This window comes from Abramis brama, assembly GCF_963993115.1.
Source record: "Abramis brama genome assembly, chromosome: 12".
NCBI classification, from domain to species: Eukaryota; Metazoa; Chordata; class Actinopteri; order Cypriniformes; family Leuciscidae; genus Abramis; species Abramis brama.
The window spans coordinates 32,465,233-32,489,912 of NC_139974.1; the positions used below are offsets into that span (position 1 = coordinate 32,465,233).

Here is a 24,680-nt window from a genome sequence, read left to right on the forward strand (position 1 = left end):
TGGCTTCAGATTGAAAGCTTTTTCATCACAGCTTTGGTATCATGACAAATCTTAGCACAGTTTGAGACATTCTTGAGATCTCTTCTGAATCTCTAGAGGATTATTAAGGTTTTGTCTTTTGATAAAAATTGCAAGGAAGAGGTCTAAACATTCTTCAGGTTACACAAAAAAACTCAAAAATGAAATGACGACAAGGCTGACTGTAGATTCTGGAACAGACGCAAGCAGAAAGTACCACTTCTGATAATCTAAAAATAGCCAAATACCAGTCAGTATATATATCTCGGTCTATCACAAGTTTTGAACGTCTACTTTTTCTGGCTTCAACGTCTCAAGTGTTGCTTGTGGACCAAGCGCAAATCCCTTGAGGATGTGTGTGACTTTAACCTACACGCTGCTAATGAGGGACACAGTGAAAAACACAGCAGTGTTGGTGGATAGCCAGTTAAAGCCATGTGTCTAGGTGCTGAGCCATATTGCATGTGCCATCTTTCTCTGTTTCTCTCTCTTTCTCCCCACTTTTCAGCTGGCATCTGATCATGCCAGGAAGCTGAGTGAGTCATTGACTTGAGAGTTGGACGGGCTTCATACTAGCGTTTGAGAGCACTAATCTCAGTATGAAAGGCCTTTTATTGAAAAATGCTCTAATTCTGCCTCTCTAGATAAGAAGTCAGTAAATAATTATTTACTGTTTGTTCAAAAGATGCTGAAAATTGCAGTCGGGCTCGTCGTGTAAATGCAAAACCTCCATTATTCCTATTTCAATTATGATTGTTTGTAGATGAGGCACGAGAGGAGATTACAAGTGTTTTTTATGCGAGTTCCCCTGTGAGGTCTTACACTCTCACAGCCTTTAAGGATTTATCCTTTTCCTCATTTTTTTTAAAGTCTGGCAACAAGATACCACACAAATCTCTGCGATTTCAACGGATGCGTAACAGCAACCGTGAATCACTTTTATTGTTCCTCTACACTTGTTTTCTTCCTCTGCGCTTCATGCCAACGGGGCCTTATTTCAACAGATGGTTAAAACAGACGTTAAGATAAATCCATTTTGAAGAAGAGGACGAAAGGAAAAAAGAGTGACTTCCAATATAAACGCTGCATCTGTTTTATTGGTCAGTCCTTTTTTTTTCCTTTGACGCAAGACCATATTTTGAAATGGATCAGCAGATGGCTCCAGGCCCTTCCTATTTACTGCAGAAATGCTCCAGGAACACATTATCTCACATTATAGCCACACTGTAAAACTAACAGTGCCCACTCGTCAGTGTCCACTTAAGCCAGCACGACTGGCATCAAAGTGGGTAGCTATAGTGTGAAATCACTTTCTTTTAAAGGTTACTGCCATCGGTAACTGATGATGGCATTTATGGTGCGTTTAAGAGGAGGAATGATTCATATGTCTGTTGTAATCCAGAAATAACATCTCGGTTGGGTGTGCTGAGGAATGAGCCCGACGGAAGAGTACAATCTCTTTAAATATCGGAGTGCACAGGTTGCCGTGTGCTACGGTTGGTGGTTGGGTGGGTTGGTAACTCTTGAGTGAGCACAGACTGATGCAGGTCCCTTCAGCGCGCGTCATTTGATGGGATGGAATGGAACGTTGGCACACCACCTGGTGCCGGCCAAGTGGGGCTCATGAAAACAACTGCGCCTGGGGAGAAGCCTTGAAAAGTGAGGGCTCGGGGAGAGAGGGAATGAGACGGAGAGGAAGAAGGAGATCCAAAGGGACAGGCTTTGTTGCAGGGAGAATGAGCGGAATAAGTGATGGGAATGAGTTCCAGGAGGGTGGGGGCATCCATACATCTTCCCTGTCAAGCTGGCAGGGTTTGATGGGCCACGCTCTGTGCGCCGTTCCATCTGGCGGAGATGATTGCATGGTGCATCGGCGTGCACAAGTTCATAATGTATTCATACCGACGCACAACGCGCTCTCCCAGTTCACCCTCGGCCTCGGATACCTGAGACGTCGTCTGAATTACAATTTTCCAAAGAGTCGATGTTCTCGCTCTCTCTCTCTCGTTCTCACCACATAACTGACTTCATCATCTTTAATGCACGGTGGATCTAAAGCGCAGCAGCTGGTTGTAATGCCACCTTCGTCATCTCCTTTCAAGGCGCTATCTGTCCCACGAGATGTCTCCTATGAAAGGTGCTCTCTATCTTTGCCTCCCTCACCTCGTGAACCTGATCTGATGAGCGCGAGGCCACTAAAAGCAGCCGTCTTGTCAGCATTAGTATGCGGCTGATTGGCTTCCTGTGGCTTTTGCACGTCATGCCACACATTACTGGTCACAGCTTTTCTCAGAGAAAAAAACAATTTTCCAATTGAGAGAAATCCTCCCTGAACTTCCTGCAAACACAACTGTGGGGATTTATGCATTGCTGCAGGCACTACAGAAATATAAGGCTGAATCATCACAGCAGATTAGGTTTCACAAAGCTTCTAAACTAAGTCGCTAAGTGAATAAGCAAGTTTAGCAGGCATGTGGGAGGATGAATGTAGTTTCAGCTTTACCGTTTTCACAATGACACAAAAGTGGAGATGCGGCTATGTGATTATGATTTTAAATTCATCACGTGTTTGCACATGGGGAGGTCTGCTTCAAAAAAACATCCTAGGGTTTCTAATATGCAACAAGAAAATGAATGAGATGATTTGTGACCTCCTTTTTCCTCACGTAGTGGATGTGTACACAGATAGCTGTTTTACCCACCCTGGAATGAGCCGAACATTACCACTTGTGCAGTGAGTGATGATGTAAGAGACATGTAAGTCGAGCTGTGTGTGTCAAACATATGATTTTTCTCTGATTTTTCTGGTCATGTTATCAGAAGAAAGGATCTTATACAGGGTGCATGTATGAAAGGAGCAGAATATATATGGATAAAAGAAGACTGATATTGATTGATAGAATACAAAAGTACAGGCTTTAAATTAGCTTGAAGTTCATAATATTTTAAACCAGAAATGTACTTTGTTTTGTATTTCTGTGTAATTTTCTGTGCAGATTGTATAATATCCATGAAACAGAGTTGTTTTTTACTCAAAAAGAAAAAGAAAATGTGTTTACAGAACACCTATGTAGTGTCACTTGTTCAGGCATGTTTATTATTATTAATATTATTCAATATAAATACTTAGAAATCCTTTAAATTGCCAAGAGTTGCTCTTTTATTCACCTTCATAGAAGACTGTAGAAATAGACAGCATGCACAGCTGACTGTTTAGATCATGGCGAACTGGCTAACGGACCCTGAAGGATGTGACTCAGTTCTGCACCAAATCATGCTGGTCTTTAATAGTGGGCTCTTAAAAATAGTGTGAACATTTGCAATTCCTCTTTGACTTCTGGTAGTTGTTTGTGCATGCAAATTAGTGATATAAGCACAAAGATATAAGGAGAGTGGCTAGGAGAGCCAGACACGTCCTAGCAAGATATTCACTGCCACTGTCGGGTCATGAAAAATGACCAGGCGTGGAGTGAAGATGAGCGAGTCTGTGCTTTCTAATGCTCAGTTTGGTGTGCCGTTTAATGGCGATCCATATTACTCGAGAGCTCTTTTGAAAAGCAATAAAAGACCTTGGCGAACAGGAAAATGGAAAGCACTTCATCGTCCTTCCTGGGAGCCACATTAAATCTCTTGCTGCATCAATATCCGTGGTGGCCCGCCTAATATTCATCTGTGCAGCTCGTCTGCCAATTTCCCGTTTTGAAAAGCCAGGTAACTGCCAAACAAATGCACTCTGTGCGTTAACTCTGCACAGATTAACTTTATGAAATCAAGGCAGGATGGATGTGCACTCTGGTATGTTTTTGAGCCTGTTTAAAATGCAAAATTGCTTCTTTTCCACTCCAAGAGGGAACTCATTTGAATTGAGTTATGCATCTCTTTTTTCCCACAGCATATTTGCGCAGTCAACCACTTTTAGGTGGGTTTAATGCTGCTCTTGTACAATGCATTTTTATTGCCTATCCTTTTCGCTTTGACTAATAGGAGATCAAATATATAAAGATTGTGCATATGTACCCTGCATTGCATTCCATATTATGTATGTAACACCTAGATTTTATTCCAACACTCTTAGTCTAATTGAAATAGTGAGATTATAATATAAATAGTAGAGAACACTTTCATCTGAATATGCTTTTTTCCTTTTCTTCAGATGGGTTTTTACAGTCATTGATTGTACTTGATGTGGAATTCATCCATCCTGCCAGTATAAAAGTGAGATGTATTATGGTGATTATTATTTCACTCAAACACGGCATGACACATACTATAGGAAATGCAATGCTTTTAAGTTGTCTGATGTGTAATATTTCAGCCGAAAATAGTGAAGGAAATATGAAACTTAGGCTAATGGATATGTTGGGCTGACTAATGGACGACGTTCCACATTTACACCACTTTTTCATATTTCTTCTTCCTTCCTGTGTCTTCCAAGGGGTCAGAATCTTAGCGTGTATGTCGGCATGCTTGTGAACATGCACATAAAAGTCTGCACACAGATTATCATCCATTTCTGTTCGACAGGTAAGGAGAGAGGATGAGGTTTAGACGTCTCAGGGTTGTTTCTCTTTTCCCCGATTCCCAATCCAATCCCAACTTTGACCCAGATGTTAATCCTCAATTACACATGTAGATCCACAAGCTGCTTTTTAGGTTGCCCTGGGCTGCTTCTGAGACCAAAGCCAAATAAAATCCTTTCCCGTAGACCTTATCTGTCTTGGGACAATTAATATATATTTTTTCACAATTTCATATGATATTTTCCAATTATAATAATCTGACAGGCATATTGGTTTAGAATAGCTTTCGCACTAGAGCTTGGCCTATTTTATTCATTTCAGACTCTCATAAATTATAGTGCCTGGACTTGCCACGTTGTTAACATTTAAAGGTAATAACTAACCCCATACTGAGATTTTAATGTTGAATCAAGCCACTTTGCTTTGCCTTGTCCCTTTCACTGACTCAAGAATCTTTCATTTCTATCATTGTGTTTTAAATGAATATCATAGGCCAAATGCAGAGTTGCCTTATTAGAAATAATTATGTTTTCATAAGTAGTCTGTCCATCATCTCTTCATTCTTTATATTATTTTCTTTTTCATTTTATTTATTTATTTATTTATTGACAATACAGATACAGAACTGTTTATCAGCACAGGTGTAGGCGTGGAATAAAGACCCCTGCTTATTATTCTGTCATAAAAGGTTAGCTCAGGCTGGGAAAAATGGATCTGTCCCTGTGTAATGTATAATGCTTGAGCTTTGTTTTTAGCACAAGTGACTTTTTATGAATTTGGGAAAGGATTGAGAGTGCATGGGGAGCAAGTATGGGGCAGATTAAGCCTGACACATATGTTTAGGTTCTGGCGCACACATACAGCCATAGAGGTGCCTGTGGAATGGGAGCCATTCGTAGCTGAAATTCCCACCCTTTTTATCTCTTCTGCTTTCCTGGTCAGACTATGATTGTCTAAGTGCACCCACCTTTCTTTTTAGATTATTCTGCAATGTGTACATAGCCAGTAAGACAATAGCCGATATCTCTAGCTGTGAAACATTTTTAAAGGGATGTATAGGCGTTATTAAAGGGGTGGTTGATTATGATTTCACTTTTCTAACTTTAGTTAGTGTGTAATGTTGCTGTTTGTGAGCATAAACAACATCTGCAAAGTTACAATGCTCAAAGTTCAAAGCAAAGGGAGATATTTTTTCTTTTAAAGAAATTGCTTTTTAAGGACTACAACAAACGGCTGGTAGGGACTACACAAGCTTCCTCCCGGGTTAGTGACATCACAAACCCTAAAATTTACATAAATCTATATAGATTATCATGACAGAATATGCTGACTAGAAGATAACTACACATAAGCTACATAAATTCATCAACTAACCATTCAGAAATGTCCTGTTGCATTCTACATGTTGTCACTTCTTCTTGAGTCTCTCCATCTTTGTCTGACTCTGGTTTGAACATAAAAGGCTAAAAGTTTTTGAAATTTTCAGTGCATGTCTATGTGAGGTAAAAGGACACAAGCTGTTGAAGCTCCGCCCTCTGTGCGGGGAGCAGCAGCTCATTTGCATTTAAAGGGACAGACAAAAACAGTGCTCCCCCTAAAAAAGTGACATTTTAACATGCTATAAAAAAATATCTGTGGGGTATTTTGAGCTAAAACTTCACATACACACTCTGGGGACATCAGAGACTTATTTTACATCTTGTGAAAAGGACATTATACCACCCCTTTAACAGGCTGTATTTAATATTCTTCGGTGGAGTAAGACGTGCTGAAAAGGGAGCGGTTGGAGAAAGAGAATTGGAAAGACAGGAGCCCCTGCTGTTATCAGAGTCTAGGGGACACACAGGACAGTTGTAATCAGGAAAGTCAGGCTACATGTCCCAGACGTAGGGCGTCTGCTCGCCCTGACACAATGTTCCCACAGCTGGTACAACGCGCACGTACACGTCTGTCTATATGTAAGAAAGAGAAGAGTATGAGAGTTCTGATGGGTCAGTACAGATGCTGACAACTAAAATGAGAATGAATTTGCTATCATAAGTCTGATAGATAAGCAGACATTTAAGGTTCACTGCTATAGCAACTAAAGGACACTGTGACCGCAGCTTTAGTCATGACCTTCTGAAGTAAACACTATCTAGATGTCACGTTGTGTGCGGTCATATCTAAGGTCTTGAAGAACAAAAAAAGCATGCTCACATGCCCTAAAACCCATCAGTGTTGCTACTCATAGCTTTTATTTATATATTTTCAGTTTTCATTTTAATTTAGTTTAAGTTTTAGTAATTTTGTTATGTGCTTTTGTCATTTTTCTTGGATTTTTATTTTATTTTTGGTTGTAGTCATTTCAGCACCTATAATACATTTAATATTACACCTACATTTAATATAAAAATTATTTCAGCATTATTTCAATAAAGGAATACTATTTTTAATCATTTTAGTTTTAGTTAACAATAGCAACACTGACGCTTTAAGCAATTATAGAGAAGTAGGCAGGACACTGCGTTAGACCAAATTTGAAGAAAGTGTTACAGATGAGTAGCATCTTACAGACCTCTCCATCTATACCAATGACCTCTTTGTCAAAACAGAGAGATGCAGATAAGTCCTGTTAGATATTAACCACAATCAGCATTCTATTTACTAATTATTTTGCTTTTAAAAAACCTGTTGTAAATAAGGGGCTTTCGCACCAGGTGGTTATAGGAACTAAGTTATAGGAACTAGCCACCAGGGCGGTCTTATTATATATTTAAAACATAATCATGTTTCGCTTGGTCCCTTCAAAGTCGCGTTGGATATCCTCAGCTTAAAAGTTTAGAAGTCACTGGACTTCGGCGTTGGTCCATCTATCACTGTTTTCTATGTCCGTGAAGTAAATAAGACTATAAACTGTGTTTTTTTTTAAATGGCGGGTGCTGGTGTTTCGTGTGCGTTCACTGGTAGTAGTTCCTATTGTGCTGGGTTAGACCCTACTCTTAAGTAGGAGCTAATTTAGTCCCCCAAAAAGGAGTTCCTATAGCTAAAGTTGTTCCCATTTCCAGTGCAAACACACCAAAAAGTGAGTACTTCTGCAAATAGTTATAGTAACTATGAAAAGGTTCCTCCGGTGCAAAAGCTCCTATAAAATTCACATTTTAAGGAGCTATGAGCATACTCAGAGCTATGGGTTTGTTCAAATTCTTAAAGACATGAATGATACTGCAAATTATGCGGTTTATTGAGGCATGCTATTGTTTTTCTAAGCAGTCAGAATTTTTTTTTTTGGATGCCTTGGCAACTAACTGACACAAAATAAATTACACCTAGCAATGATCTAGAAACCACTCACAAACCCTAGTAGTAACACATGATAACACCTGAGCAATGTGACTGTGAGTTTTGCACATGCAAGCAAATATACAGTGCAAAATATACTTATTTCTATTATTCTTAACCATAGTTGAGTGTGGAATGGGTTGACTGACTTTTTAATCTGGAAGAACAGGGTACTTTAGACATTACATGTCTGTTGAAGATGCTGGAGATCTCTGTGGGGTTCCTCCAGATTTCTGAAACGTTTTAATGAGAGTATTGCCGGTGTCTTTGATCATTGGGGAAATGGGGATGACAGCTGGAATTTGACTGGTGTTACTATCTATGAACTCTCTAAAGGCGTGTATCGTGTATGTAGCTATGTGTGTATATCTTACAGGAGCTCAGGTGCTGTGGAGAGGCAGCTGTTGGGATATCATTGAGGTCTCACAAGAACTGTTCCACTTTTTCTTTTGCAGATCGTACTGAGAAGCGCTCCACCATGCCCGACTCACCTGCTGATGTGAAAACACAGTCCAGGTTAACTCCGCCCACCATGCCTCCTCCCCCCACCACACAGGGAGCTCCCAGGACCAGCTCCTTCACCCCAACTGCATGTGAGTATTTGTACAAAAGGGCTGTGTCCAGAATCGCATACTCTCTTGAGTACTGTAGGTACTTATTTTGAACAATTACTTCACGACCACTAAAAAAGTATGTTCTATATAGTATTAATGTATGTAGTATGAATGTTATCTGGAAGTACTACGTACATTTGCCATGTTGTCATTATCATGTGACCTACCAGCGCCAATTACGTCGCTTCACTGCCATTCATAAATTCTCTCCCGTGACCTCATGGTCACAAATATTTTCATAGCAAACGTTTTATACTGAATCCAATTCTGTTCTTTCTTGAAAAGTGTGCATACCTAAATAAATTTCCAGCATTCAAACTCTTTTAACCAAGTCAGCCTAGGCAGACCATTGCAGTATAGTTTTTTTGCATTTGGTTTACGGAGAGGGCGTTTATAGAGAGGCATTATTTCATTTTAATATAATGATATTTGGACTTCCATTTTCATCTTCCAGCATTTTACAGTTTGCGATATGTCAGAATTGTTGACTAGTTGGTTTAAAGGAGATGCTCTTACAGCAACTCAGTCAATAAACAAGTTGGGTTTGTGTCCAATGGAGAGAAGTACGGGAGCTTTGGAATTCCTGTCATATGCATATGTAGAATCTTGATTTGTGCTTTGGGTGCATAAATTAGTTGACAGCACTACTTTTACGGTTAGACCATATGCAACTACTTGATTGGACGTAATGTATTCTAATCAAAACTTTGAGTGTGAGGTGAGAATTTCCAATATTTTGCTCTGAAATATTATTCTTTAAATGCGATAATCATACACAAATGTCAGAGATAGTGGAAAGACAACTTAAATCGTCCTAATTAATACAGCTACTACTGCTAATGTTTTATTTATATAACTCCTTTCTAATGCTCAATGTTACAAAAAGGTAGAAAAAAATGACAAAACGAAACAAATGCAGAAACAAGAAAAACAGAACAAAGATTTCAAAAGTAAAGTGGTAAAATTATACAAGGCTTTAAGGCCAACTTGTTGACTAGCCATTCATATAATCTTTTAAAGAATATGTAGTTTTGCACTCTCCTTATTACAGCTGACATGAGTTCCCCTCGTCTTCTGACCTGCAGATTTTTGCATCTGCCCGCTGGCTGATGCCACAAAGAGCATCACACATGGCAGCTCAGGGGAGTGCTGGAGTGGCTCACTATCAAAGCCGTCCGTGCCGCAGCCTCCCAGCACCATGTCAGTGTAATTGAGCAGTGGTGTGCCGTCAACAGCAGTAACACATTCCTCTCTCTGATGTTACATCCCTAAAAACAGATCAGTTGGACTCTGCAATTAGCGCTTATGAAAAAAAGAGACAAAAAGCAAGCCGGGTCTGAAGCAATCCGGAGCCTTTTTAAAGGCAGACTCTAATTATACATTCTGAAGGTTTAACAAAGCAAGCGCTTTGATTTCCCCTCCATGTAATTGTTACCAGATGCAGCTCAAGTATCTCGTTTCTGTTCTGTTGGAAGGAGGCCAGGCAAACGAGGCTATCACGCAGCCTAATCTCATTAGAGAGACGTTGATTCCAAGCTGCATCCCTCCGCCGCGTATGTTTCTCATCGTGGCACGGGGGGCACTCGACCACATGTCTTCTCCTCCTCTGGACTTAATATGTCTGATGTATGGAAGCAAGAACGCACTGCTTCCTTCTCAAAGCTGCCGTGGCTGATTCAAAACAAATGTTCCACTGTCACAAGAGCCTCATTCAAGCACCGTCAGTCACAGGCGTTCATACACCAATGTCATTTTTGACAAAGGATCCTCTTGCAGCTTCTTTTTGAGGAATGTTCCTGGCAGTGTTTAATATGAATCTTTTGGGTCTAGATCATTCAATAAGCTTTGGTTAAAAATAAATGCCAACGATCTCTTTGTGGCATGTGGAAATAATATGTTTCTGTTTTTCAGTAACGAATGGCACCAGTCACTCTCCCACTGCACTGAACGGAGCTCCATCTCCACCCAATGGCTTCAGCAATGGGCCTTCATCGTCATCTTCATCCTCACTGGCCAATCAACAGCTGCCGCCGGCCTGTGGCGCAAGGCAGCTCAGCAAGCTCAAACGCTTCCTCACGACACTGCAGCAGTTTGGCAATGACATCTCACCTGAGATTGGAGAACGAGTGCGTACGCTGGTGTTAGGACTTGTGGTAAGTCTGAAATCACACACTCGGTGGCTAAAGTCGGCATGAAATTTAAATTCACCCATGTTATTGATCTTATTGTGAATTGATTCATCCATGAATTTGTTTTATTTTTTATTTTTAATCAAAAAGATAAAACTCGATCTTACAGTGAAACAACATTTCTGTGGTGATGTATGCCAATCATGTATTTGGGGTGTATTTTGCTTAAACTCTGCCCCTGCTCATGTTCATCTGCCTCTGTTTATGAGTGCAATGCCCACATCTCAAAACTCAGTCAACTACTTATGAATTGAACTGTGCCCTAATTTAATTTTTTCCAATAAGCCATTACACTTGGATGTACGTCACAATAAAAGATCTGCCACTACTTCCATTTCATCATGACCTTAATTAATGAGGATTTTCAACAGTGTATTGTGTATATTGCGACAAAAATCTTTAAGAAATAAAACGGTTACTAGTGATCATTGTGTCTCCTGAAAAGTTTACAGACAGTCGAAAATTATTTGTTTAGCTTTTTTGTCACCAAAAAGGTTATGCCACCAAGTCTTATTTGCCTTTCATCATAGGAAATAAAGGCATGTCCAACAGAGATAAATCAAATGATTTGATAGCAACATAACTGAGGAAAAAAAATATCCACTTGACTAGATGTGCACCATAAGCTGTGCCACAGCATTTTTTTCATTAATATGTAGTTATGGACTAAACAATGGTGAAATAGCTGCCTGTACTAGAGGAGGGCTGCTTTAATTAGCCATTCCAAAGGAAAGCTCTTTTTTTCGGCGGGCATTTGTTTATTTTTCGCTGTGTCTACACGCAGAGGCTTCCTTGTGTCCCCTTGGCTTCCATGGCTCTTTTTAATTCGCTCCCCACTCTGCCTTATTGAAAAGAGTGACACACTTAATTAGCGCCGCCGATGCTGGAGAAAAGCTCAGGAGGCTTTCTGGCTGTCAAAACAGGCCGCTGCAATCTGGCCGAACAGATGTAAGCTTAATGTAACAAAATTCAGGTCTGGGAAAAGAGGGGAGAAAAAAAAAAAAAGCCTGTGTATTTTTCTCAAATGTATGACTCCCCGTTCTGCTACCCATCTTTCCTTCCGCTAGCTCTCTTGGAAATAACGTCTAGAAAATTGAAAATGGTGTCCTATCAGTCCTATCAGTCTGTTAAAAGATGATAGAGCAGAGAGCAGGAGGGATAGAAATTAGTCATTTCTCTTTTTTTTTTCTCTCTTTTTTTTTTTTTACACTGCCAAGTTTAACAGGGGTAAGATATATGTCAGTTCGGTAGGGAACAAGACGCGTTTTTTTAAAGCTGCATATCTTCTGTGTGTGTTATGATGTTTATGCCATGTTTTATCTCGCAGAGCAAGCTGTATGGTGTAATACTGCATCTGTAGTTGTGTTTGCCTACGTATTTGTGTTTGTTGATGCAATGATGATGCGGTCAGCGCGTGCACATGTAAAAGCCACCAGATCAAACTTCCCCATATGAGGCCTTTCACCACAGCCATCCATATGCCTCCCATTACAGTCTTCAAATCATTCAATCTCCAGCAGGATATAGTTTTGCCTCCAATAAGTAATATTATCACATAATGTTTTCCACATGTATTCATGCGTGCACCGTCTTTTTTCCTCTCTCCCTGCAGAACTCCACTCTAACCATTGAGGAATTCCACTCCAAACTGCAAGAAGCGACCAACTTCCCACTCCGACCTTTTGTCATCCCGTTTCTGAAGGTATTGCACAAGCAAGCAATCTGGAAAACATTTAAACAACTGAGGCACAGATGTACATAATTCTCCCTGCTCTTGTTGTTTTTTGTTTTTTTTCATCCCTCACTTCATCCCTTTTAAATGGCCTGAATGGATACATGGTTTCCTCATGAGCAAAGAGGCATCAGGTTTCTTGGTCACTGGGACCTATTTTTTAATTTCTCTTTGGAAATACATGATATGAACTCACATTACTCAGTGTAACAGCACCATATGGGACCGTCCTACAGCACAATGTCTCTATTTATTCATATGTGTCGATTGACGCCCTTGTTCGACTGTCGCTTTTCTCACACGCTGAGTTTCGTAGGGCAGGCCACATCTGAAACCATTACCACAGTAAGACGATCTGTTGTCTGGGAGAATATCAACCTTTGCCCTCTCTGCCGCCCATTTGTCACTACGGCCCTTATTTCATTACAGTTAAATGTGTCTCTGGGCCTGTTTATGTTGGAGCACTTAACACGAACCATTCAAATAAACACTCTGCATATTATTCTTTCGACTAAGGGAAGTATTTGAATTACACATGACACATTTTTGTATCGCATTATCATGTTTGAGATTAAAGTGATTGTAGCCTGCGGAGCGAATGTATAATTTGTTAATTTATGACATATGTAGCAAATAGACATCAGCGCTTGATAGAGATTAAATTCTCATGAGCTTTGATCCATATGGTGACTGCTGTATCCATCCACCCTCAATCGTTCGCCATTCGTTTTCATCTGCTAGTAAGTGACAGCTATTACGCACCAACCTACCCGTTCCCCTCCCTCTTTGTCTAACCTTCACCCCCTCCCCCTGTTCCTCCCATCTTTCTCTCGCGCTCTGCTTTCCTCCCTCTTCCTTTCCATAATAATAAAATAAGCGACCAGTGGAGATGCATCAAATCTGTGTTGTTTACTCCATTAGATGATGATGGAAAGGGGTCCGTCGGTTTGATGCGGCCTCTGTTCTCGCGGCGTGCGGTTCGAAGGCATTTCATCTTGTCCACTGCTTGTCCTGGCTGGCTCTGTCGTGCAGAAATTGGTCCCATTAGGGGTTGCGCTGGTCGCTGACGGATGCAGAGAAGCATACAGTGACACTTCCCTGACTCGTTCGCTCTCACACAACTCCACACCATATGGTTACTGTATCATCCAGTCAGGAGGGGTGGTATCAAAGATGCAACTTGTGTTTTTTTTCTCGCTCCCTCTCTCCCTCTCGTCTAATTTTAGTGGTTTTCCTCAAAGGAGCCTTTAATGACAAATACCATATGGCTGTGGGAACAGGGGCTTTTATAAGCGTGCAGAAGCGCAGCTGCAACAATGTGCATTAGCAGCATTTTTTCATTAGGCTAATGTTGTCTAGCGACCCTCCCGTCAGCGTTGGGTTTTGCGGGGAAGTGTTTACAGGAAGGGCAGCGTGCATCACACTAATGATATAATCCGAATTTGACGCCAGCTGACGGCCTTTGTGCTGATGGCTTTTGTTTATGATTTCTCCAAATGGATTCCTCATCAGATAAATTTGTAATATTTAGCCGTTGTTTCGTTCAGCAGTCTCCATGAAGCCTGTAAGCACATGTGTTCCTCTGCGGCTCTGTGCCTCATTGCTCAGAGACGTACTCAGCGTGACATAGTCGGCGTTTCACCACATGCTATCAGTGCAGAGGAAGTGAGGATTACATATACACGGCAAACTGCTTTGTGGCTTGTGTTTGATATGCTGGTTTCCAAATAGCTGTGTGCTAATGGACCACACAGGAGCTGGAGAACACACTCAGACATAATCGGAGCAAACGTCAAATCATTGCATGCTTATAAAGCTACAGGATTGTTTTATAAAAAATACATGATGATAAAATAGTTTTTACCGTCATTATCCAAAATGCTTTTATATAGAGTTGCACTCAACGAAAATTAGACTGTTGCATTAACGTTTTCTGATGAATAAGCTTTTCTCATTCGTTGGCTGGAAATACACTGCAAAAATTATTTTCTTCCTCACTATTTTGTCTTGTTAAATATCTTAACTTTCTTTAAAATATGAATGATATTAGGTCTTGTTTTAGAATTTATACTTTAGTTTATACTTAAAAAAATCTGCAAATGGGATTTAAAAAAAAAAAATTCTAAAGGAAGACAATTTTTTTTTTTTTTTTTTACCCCACTGGCAGATTTTTTATTACTATTTTTAAGCATAAAATCACTTAATTTCGATTTTTTAAAAATCAGAAAACTTTATATCTTTTGTCATTTTGCTCCTCAAGCAAATGTATCTTGATATAAGAATGTGTATATATTCATTCTGGAATGCAAGGGGAAAATATTGAGGAAGATTTTTTTTTTTTACAGTGTACATTAAGCACTCCGTGAACACCTGCTATTTGTGAACTGCCTCTAACTATGAGGACCTCCATTTAATAAAAGTCTAAGGTCATTTAAGGTCAAAGCAATTTCACTGCCTCTGGTAATTATCACCATAAACTACTAACAGACCATTACCTCATACAGCTGGCAACCAAGAGGTCCTTTATAAACAATCCCAATCATTATCATAATTAAAATGAATCAAAATAACTTTTATTTATTTACCTGTATCATGATTTTTTCTGTATCATTACCAACGGCTACATTTTTTGCCATGCTTCCTTTAAAGTCTATGCTTTCATTGTGCTGCGTTCAATATTCAATCAACGTACTACTCCTAATTTTAGCCATTACATCACTGAAATGGCACACTGTGAGAGTACACTGAAAGATATTCCAGAGCTGAAAATATGTTTGATTATAGTCTTAGATCAGAGTCACAGGCCAGAGAGAAAGAAAGAAAGAAAGAAAGAAAGAAAGAAAGAAAGAAAGAAAGAAAATAGACATCATCCTCCAACTAACACCTTGTGCTGTTTAGATGCTGCAATAATCCAACTGTTGCTGGATGGGGATTCACAAAAACCTTTCATCTGCCGTGAAAATGCTCCTACGTGTGTCTTTGAAGTGGCGAGGCCTCCTAGTGCTTTCGGAGAAAGCCAAGCCAGCTAGTAATCATGACGGAGATGCAGAGGAAATGAGACTGAAAGAAAGCGAACGTTGCCCCCCCCCACCTCCAAACCATCTGCTTTGAAGATGTCACTTTCTATGTTGACCATTATTGCTCATATCGAAGGCCCAGGGCACTAATGCATGTTTCAGGTCACAATAGAGTGCTGCTCGAAACGGCGCGAGAGCGTCTTTATTTTGGAAGAATGTACCTGTAATGATAATAATGAGTAAACAAAAAACGGTGTTTAGAGCCTCTGGCTGTGGACAGCTTCATAGTGTCACATCTGCTCAGCACAACCTGACCACTATCTCCCCCTACAGGCCAACCTGCCGCTACTGCAGAGGGAGTTGGTGCACTGTGCACGGCTGGCCAAGCAGAACCCGGCTCAGTATCTCGCCCAACATGAGCAGCTCCTGCTGGACACAAGCACCACGTCACCCGTCGACTCTTCTGAACTCTTGATGGATGTCAATGAGAATGGCAAGAGAAGAACGCCTGACAGGTGAGCTGAACTGTAAATCATCAATCAGTCTTGTAGTTTTGTTGGTATTTAGCCAGTCACACTATGTTTTAAGAAACATACAATTTTATTTGCTTTGAGGCAAAAATACAATTTATATTTTTCTATAATTTACACAATACATTTATATTATTCTTTATCAAAAGACAGAAAATTTACAACAAACTAATTAATGTTTCCAGGGCTAACAGAAGTCATTCTGACAGTTTTCTGTCAGAATTGAAATCAGAATTCACAAACATAATGTTCAATTTATCACACAAAACCAAATTTTTAAGTTTGCAAGGAATAAAAACACACAATCAATGAAAGTAAGTAGTAATGACAATGCAAACTTTCTCACGTTGGCCTCAGGTCAGTGGGCCTTTTCTTACTTTCTTAGAGCTCAGAGTATTTAAAATCTTTTTTAAAGTTATTGATAAATGTTTAATAGCGCATTTGTTTGGTAGTGAGTGGACTTTAGGCACCTAAATATATAGACTAGGAATACATGCTTGTAAAACAGCTGGAGAGATGTAGAAATGGTGCAGGAGGTTATGAGTGTCTATATTGTCATGCGTCATTTGGATCCTCGTCCTTAAATGGAGCAGAACCTTGAGAAACCAGACACATCTGGAGAATGCAGGTAGATTCTTTGGAGACTTCCTGTTGAGATGGACATGAGTGAGAATTAGCACTGTAAAGCAAATCTACAGTCTGTGGACTGAGAGAAAAGAAAAAAAAATATTTTATGTATCAGTTCACTTCACTCCCAGGAGCTCAGAATCATTTCCACTTTTAAGTGAAGATACTTTTTTAATATGCTATCTTATATGAATACATATCAGCTCAGGTCCCTGTGGATATTAGAAAAGAATATACAGCTCTCTTTTTCTCTTTCCCTCTATCTTTTTTTTAATGTAATACCTGCATTTTTGCGTGAGCTCTAATGTATGGCTAGGTGAGCCTAGGGACATGGCTGATAACACATACAGATGAGACTCAGCTCAGATACGGCTGGCTAAGCGCTTCTGTTTCTGCTTAGCTCGGCTCGGCTCGACTCGACTCTCCACGCTCAGAATGAGGAGGTGCAAGAGAGAGAAAAGCAATATTGGAATTTGAAAGGGAGCTATGCTGTCCTTAATCACGGAGTACAATATACGGTCACTTCAGTCTGATTAATATCAAAGGAATCAGGAAACTACAGCTACGGAGAGGAGCGCATCCCACAATGCAGTCTTAGCACGCAGACTTATTTGAATAAAATATTCCATTGTGCTGCACGACCCCTGTATATTTGAAAAAAAAATAAAAAAATAAATGGTGTTTTCAAAATGAGGTTCAAATTCAGTTCACAGCTTTCAGTGATCCTCAAAAGAGTGTCATAAACTTGGATTTTAAAATGCTTACACCCAAGGAATATCTTACTTGAATACACTACCGTAAAAAAAAAGAAGAAAGTTGTGGGTCGGTAAGATTTTTTTTAAAGAAGTCCCTTTTGCTCACCAATGCTTCATTTGTTTGATAAAAAAAAAAAAAAAACGTAATAAAATAAATGAAAAAAGAGATCCAAAAATACATGTTTTGTAGATGGTAAAAAAACAAGATGGACAATCACATGAAAATCACATTCAGTACCTGAATCAGAGACACAAGTTCATGAAGAATGGATAGAATTAGAATTGGTAATAAAATGTATGAGACTGGGGTAAAATAAATGCAGCTGTGTTTTGGAGGTGTGGGTGGAGGAGAGAGGTTGCTTTGAGGAGCATATGGACGGTGATGGATGCGCATTAGCAGCTCATAAAAGCAGCTCATTAGGAAATTCAGTCTCTTTCAGAGGTAACCGAGGGACGACCGCCTCACGACACACACACACACACACACGCACTGTGACTCACACGAGTACCAGCATCTGCGAACACCTGGACCCGTGACACATGAAAGTGAAGGGCAGAGCAATGTGAAAGCACCAGGGTTTAGGTGCGCTGAGTGAGTCCTGTAAGTGCACATCTCTTATGGTCCTCATGTGCTCTGTCAAGACCTCCTTTTACGGACAACAAAGTGCTCAACGGAGGCATAGTGGCTGCTTTTCTACTTAGCACATTATTAGATGACAGACTCTTAATGCCTCAGGAGCAGTTTCGCATTCTCCCTCGACTAACATCATAGGAAAGTACATTACATGAAGGAGCACACTGTCCTCAGAAGACATCTCAATGTCAGACAGTGTCTGTCTCGTTGGAGTGGTAAAAACAAAAACAAACTAGTGAGTCAACATTGTCCCTGACATGGAAAGACAAACAGTTGTGTAGAAGAGGAAAGAAAAGGTCTCTATATATCTATCTATCTATCTATCTATCTATCTATCTATCTAACAACAGTGCAACACTTCTACATTAGTATAACGTCAGTGCAACACTTCTACTTCTTTCCTACTCCTCACTCTGGAATCTTCTTTCTTATTCCAGAACCAAAGAGAACGGCTTTGAGCGGGAGCCGCTCCATCCCGAGCACCCCAACAAGAGGCCCTGCACTATCAGTCCCGGCCAGCGTTTCAGCCCCTCCAACGGGCTGTCCTACCCGCCCAACGGCCTGCCACACCCCACCCCGCCCCCTCCACAGCACTACCGTCTGGACGACATGGCCATCGCACACCACTACAGAGATTCCTACCGCCACCCCAACCACCGCGAGCTCCGCGACCGCCCTCGGCCTCTGGGTAAGAGAGGGCAGATTACAGCAGCATCTGGAGACAGTCATTAATAAGAGCGTTACTGTGCTGTGAAAGATTGTTAGAGCTTGAGACATGCAATTTAAGCCACCTTCTCCACGGCTGCTGTCACCATTGCCTCCAATCTTCAAACTTTATGAATAAAATATTCCATTTTCATGTCCCTATAAATTTTAAGGGTAAAAAACAAGTTTCAAATAAAATGAGGCTCAAATTCAGTTTATGGTCTTTAATAGGCCTCAATAATATAGAAAGTCACGGATAAAAGGACTTTTTTTTTTTTTAGGAAAATGTGCTTATTAAACTGTAAATTAAATACATAGTAACAATAATAAAATAATGATAATTTACAAACCATATATATGTATATCCATTTGAGAAAATAAGAAAAAGTGCATTTATTATTTAAAATAAATTTCTCAAATTAATTGACAATATAAACAATATGAGCCCTGAGGCTGAGTTTGCCAATGCCTCAAATCCTCAAAAGTCCACTGCATGCCGCTCAGACTCTTAGAAGTTAAACCAGGCGAGGCTCAGTTGGATCAGGAACATAAACTCTTTTAAAAATGATTTGAGGTTCACATAAAGCCAACTCGCCATATCAGGTTTAAATGTGCTAAAAATACTCAAGCATGTTAGCCGGTGATATATGCACAAGATATGCATGAGCCTGGCAGCTCTGGTGCGGTGTGGAGGAGAGAGGGAGAGAGCGTGCCTGCAGGCAGCACGAGAGAGCGGAGTGAGGGATGAGAGCATGTGAGGAATGAAGAGTGTGTGAGCGATGGAGGATGTCAGGAAGCGGGTGAGCTATGGCTGTGAAACAGACGGGCACGACATGCCGCTGAGGGCAAGCAAGAGAAATGGAAAACCAAGGCCCAAATAGTAACACGTTTAACACTTGCTCTCTCTCTTTCTCTCGTTCTGTGTCAGGGATGCACGGCAGCACACGCCAGGAGGAAGTCATAGATCACAGGCTCACAGACAGAGAATGGGCAGAAGAGTGGAAGCACCTTGACCATGTAAGAAAAGTAATAACATTTTTTATTACTATCCAAAGTGTATGTGTGTGAGAGAATGAGAATGAGAGAACATGAGAAGTGTGTTTGCTAGTCATTTCTGTGTGTTTGCATGTTTGTTTGTTTTGTTTTGTTTTTGCTTCATCACAAAAGCTATCTCTCTTGCTTCTAGACAGCAATGAGATTATATTGAGCTCAAATGGTGATTCTTCTGTTTCTCATATCTTTCACAAAATGAGCAAGACCCTGAAGTCTGGTTTAACATGAATGCAAACTTTTTTAAGTTATTCCAAGATCAAAATTTTGTGAACAATTGCTTATTTGTGTCTAAAGAGTTTCAGGAGAAACATATGAGACAGTTGTTATTTAAAGGGATAGTTCACCCAAAAATTATGAAATACCCTTCATTGACAGCTACGCAACTACCACTTTGACCCTTCAAAAAGTTCATAAAGAGATTGTAAAACTAATCCATATCAACCGAGCGGTCTAGACCAAATTTTCTGAAGAGACTCGATCGCTTTATATGATGAACAGATTTAATTTAGGCTTTTATTCACATAAACATTGATCAGTGAACATAAACAGAAGCTCAACCGAACTTGCTTGACATGTGAGAACAAACCTTATTGGTTCTTGCAGAAGCTCAAACGTGCTGCGTAACACGAAAATGAACCTCATTGATTCTCACACGTCAAGCGAACATGCTTGAGCTTCCGTTTCCCACATATATCTTCATCATATAAAGCGATTGTCTCTCTTCAGAAAATTTGGACTAAACCGCTCAATTCATATGGATTAGTTTTACAATAATACACTCTTTATGAACTTTTTTAAGCGTCAAAGTGGTAGTTGCGTAGCTGTCAATGGAGGGACAGAAAAATCTCAGATTTCATCAAAAAGTGTCCCTGAAGTTGAACAAAAGTCTTTGGGTTTGATTCAACATGAGGATGAGTAATTAATGACAAAATTTAAAAAAAATGGTAAACTAACCCTTTAAGTTGTAATGTTTCCTGAGCTAAAAAAAAACAAACACTGAGCATTAACTTTTTCTCAGTGGTTGGTATCAGTGTTCATTACTTCATTCAGTACATCATTACTTAAACATAAAGATGTGTGAGTCAGTGTTCAATGTAAGCCTTTTAACATTATATTTTTATATCTAAATTTGGTCAATTCTATTTAGAGAAGATGTTGTGTTGGTAACACTCTGCCTGTATCTCCCCGACAGCTCCTGAACTGCATCATGGATATGGTGGAGAAGACACGTCGCTCGCTGACGGTGTTGCGGAGGTGTCAGGAGGCCGACCGGGAGGAACTCAACTACTGGATCCGTCGTTACAGTGATGCTGAAGACCTTAAGAAGACCAGCAGCACCAGCAGCAGTCAGTCCCGACAGCAGAGCCCCGCCAGCCAAGAAAGCAATGCTTTAGGTAACACATATTCAGCACAAGATGTGTGTCTGAGACGTCTGTATCACCCAGAAAGCATCACATCCTATTTTCTACATCTATTTGATATGTCTGACCTTAAAAAAGAACAGATTTACAGTTGATTTACCAATTGTCTTGATGACAATATGGTAATTTATCTGTTATTTTGACTGGGAAACATGGCTGTCTATTGAGTTCATTGTAAATGAAGTGTCCTTTGTTTTCTCTTTTACAGATATCCATAGGGAGCTCCTTCACAGGCCAGTGTCTGGATATGTACCTGAAGAAATCTGGAAGAAAGCCGGTTAGCATGCTGTCTTTGTCACTTTTTTAAACATGTACACATACTCATAAGCACAGGTGGAAAATCAAAGCTAAATTATTCACACAGAGCTCTTTCAAAGCCTGTCTGTGATTTAAAAGCTCTCTGAAATTCAATCAGTCAGTCAGTTAGTTATCTGTATGCAGAACTGCAGTCAGGTAGGAACCTGGTCGATTTCACACCAAACTCAGGGGGGATAAAATCAGGGGGGAAATTTAATGCACAACAAATGAGGTGCATACTGTATAATTGCAGTTTAAGCTCTCGACAAAATCATAAAAATAGTAATGCACAAATAAAAAAAGGACAATAAATTAACCTACATTTATAAATAAGTGAATAAATGATAAATAAAATTAATTAATTAATTAATATGTTTTTGACAGATTAAATTCTTTTAATGCTTTTGAAAATAAACATATAATTGTTTTCCTTTCATGCACACTTGTGGTGTCAATAAATATAGAAAAAAAAATATATTCTATTAAAAAAATAGCATTTTATTAAAAATTAAAAGGTTTTGTCATCATGCATTTACATTTAAAACCAACATTAACAAAAATGTTCAGAAGAAGGTCTTGGAGCTCTAGAGTGCATTTGAAATGTCTGTCTGTTTTTGTGGCATTTTGTTTGACTCCTGTGATGTCCCTGAGTCATGTGTTGGGCAGTTCAGTGATTGGCTTTCACTGGAAGCACCTCTACACATTCCAACAGTGATGTCAGATCATAAAGCTCTTTTATTGCTCTGGCTGAACAGGACACATAAGTGCTCCCAGCCTTTACAGCACTTCAGCACTCTTGCCATTAGCTGTGCAACAGGCTCTCAGCTTTCCACGGCACTCTGTTTTATCACAGCAGAGGAGCTGGTTAAAAGACGGATAAAGATATTAAAAGGCTTTGTTTAAAGAGCAGTTGATCTGTGTGAAATATGACAAGTGATGGGTTCTGTAATAGCAGATTGTTTACCTTGGCTTCGGCTCTCTAATACACGACAGACGCATCTGGTAAAGCAGTTTGTCTTCACTGTGTGGTCTTACCAAAGGCTTTATAAAAGCAAACAAACTTTGCCATGAAAATGACATTACAAAAGACGCTCTAAGACCACTCATTTCAGCTAACACATTGCCTTTGAAACACAACGGCAGTAGTAACACCCTAAACAAATCACCGCAGATTGAAATTCCATCTGAATAGTCAAGTATAGATGCAGTAAAACATATCAGGGAATGTGGTGCATTTTCCGTGACCTCAGCCCATCAAGAGGACGACTCTGTGCACCAAACCACCATGGTTTTACAATTCAGTCCAGTCTTGATGAAAATGTCCCTGGCTCTATAATCCTTCATATTTAAGACTGGGGTCTGCTTAACCACAGCCATCCATTTCTGCAAAACAAGAGACTGGCATGACAGTTTAGTCTATTAAAACTCCTTAAGAATAGTATTTTTCTAAGCTATTGTATGCCTCTAGTGATGGTTACACAACCTAACACAAGCTAACAGTTTTTAACTCTTTCCCCGCCATTGACGGGATTTCCCGCCATTTATGAGACACCGCTTCCCCGCCATTGACGAAAATGTACGGCTTTCCGTGTTTTCACTGTTATGCGGTAGGGGGCACTATTAGACATCTTCTGAAAGAGTACAGAATCTTCAGATCAAAAGACATGTGAAGAAGAAGCAGAAACAAGCGATAGCATATGTAAGTAGATGCGCATGTAAAAAAAATAAAGCAATCATCAACATTAAACAGCATATAAATCAAAACTGCCTAATGTTACCGAATGAAATGGCGACCCAGGATGAGGTATAGGACTGTGAAGCTTTGGAGGTGTTGATGGAAGCGATGTTTTGATCATCGTTCTGAATCCGATCCAGACGTGGGGGCCTATTTTAACGATCTAAGCGCATGGTCTTAAGCGCACGGCGCAAGTTCATTTAGGGCGTGTCTGAATCCACTTTTAGTTTAACGACGGGAAAAATGGTCGGCGCGCCAGGCGCATGGTCTAAAAGGGTTGTCCCTATTCTCATAATGAGTAATGGGTGTGTTTTGGGATTTACGTGCGTTAAGTTTCTTTTTTTTTCTTTTTTTTTTAAAGCAGAGGGTCTGTTCTTTCTTTCTTTTGAAATATTGCATGTTCAGATTGTCATACAACAAAAAATTCTAGGGGCCGTGAAACTCGCTGGCTTAGAGGGATAGTTCACCCAAAAATGTAAATTACCCTATGATTTACTCACCCTCAAGAACTAACCCTTTAAGAGTTAAGAGTCAGAACTGCCTTAAAGCGGCCTTGACAAACGTAAGAGGTGAATGCCTTTTTCTTTAGAAAGACTGTGTACAGTAGGTGATGAATATTCAAACCCTTTTCTCACACAGTGCCATATCCTGATCTGCATGGTCCATTGGGGGCGCAATTGAAATGCATAATTTAAATATAAATTGCCCGATTTGCATATGCAATTAGTCAGGCTGCAGCCTTGAACAATGAAAACAAACAAACACAAAAAATCCTTAGTCTGCTCTTGAGATGAGTTTTCCTGCCAGAAGTATTTACGGTTAATGGGATAACAATGTAAAAGTAGAGATAAAGTGCGAGTTCAAGGAAATACATTTATACTTCATAGGGAAAAATATCAAGGATTACCTGTAATCTGTCTTGTGCACTACAGTAGAGTCTTTGGTTTGAGGCTAAACAAAAGCATTCCATTCTTGTTTATTTGTATTCAGCAAACACAGAAAGTCATCTGAGCACATTCAAATAAAAATTGATGTTTCTAATTAATCCCCAGATTAATCTCTCAGCTGCTTTTGAACAAAACAAACCAATAGGATCAATTAAACAACGTAAAAATAGTTTTCAAAATGGACACTAATTAGCTGAGTTACTTTGAATGAATACAAAATGTCAGATACTATTGTTTTTAAATTAGAATTTGTATCTATTAGAATTTTTAGGTAAGTGTATTTTATAGGGGTGTAACGATACCCTCATGTCACGATTCGATACATATCACGATACTGAACTCATGATACAATATTATTGCGATATTTTAAGAAGTATGGTAAAAGGTTAACAAAAAATGTTGATTAAAATGCTAAATTTGGTATTACATTGGGGGTGGAAATGAATAGGCTTGGACTTGATGCTGTTAACCCAATGCACAGGACAATGGTGACACTAGATACAGATTGTCACTATCCACGATACATATTGTTGCATTTTTGTATTGCGATATATTGTTACACCCC

At 39.7% G+C, this 24,680-nt stretch overlaps 1 protein-coding gene across 6 annotated transcripts in view; it reads left to right on the forward strand.

Annotated features, from left to right (window-relative positions):
* runx1t1 (RUNX1 partner transcriptional co-repressor 1) overlaps positions 1-24,680 on the forward strand; it is a 53,153-nt gene that overhangs the window by 22,948 nt on the left and 5,525 nt on the right. For 4 of the 6 annotated variants that reach the window (XM_084131537.1, XM_084131538.1, XM_084131540.1 and 1 more), the window contains 8 exons: positions 8,315-8,452; positions 10,385-10,626; positions 12,275-12,364; positions 15,745-15,926; positions 18,395-18,645; positions 19,591-19,688; positions 20,908-21,109; positions 21,345-21,413. In XM_084131537.1, coding sequence (XP_083987663.1) covers positions 8,315-8,452; positions 10,385-10,626; positions 12,275-12,364; positions 15,745-15,926; positions 18,395-18,645; positions 19,591-19,688; positions 20,908-21,109; positions 21,345-21,413 — 1,272 coding nt within the window. Of the gene's footprint in view, positions 1-4,222; positions 4,234-8,314; positions 8,453-10,384; positions 10,627-12,274; positions 12,365-15,744; positions 15,927-18,394; positions 18,646-19,590; positions 19,689-20,907; positions 21,110-21,344; positions 21,414-24,680 lie in introns of those variants that run through there. The other 2 variants (XM_084131542.1, XM_084131539.1) reach the window with 2 other exon arrangements.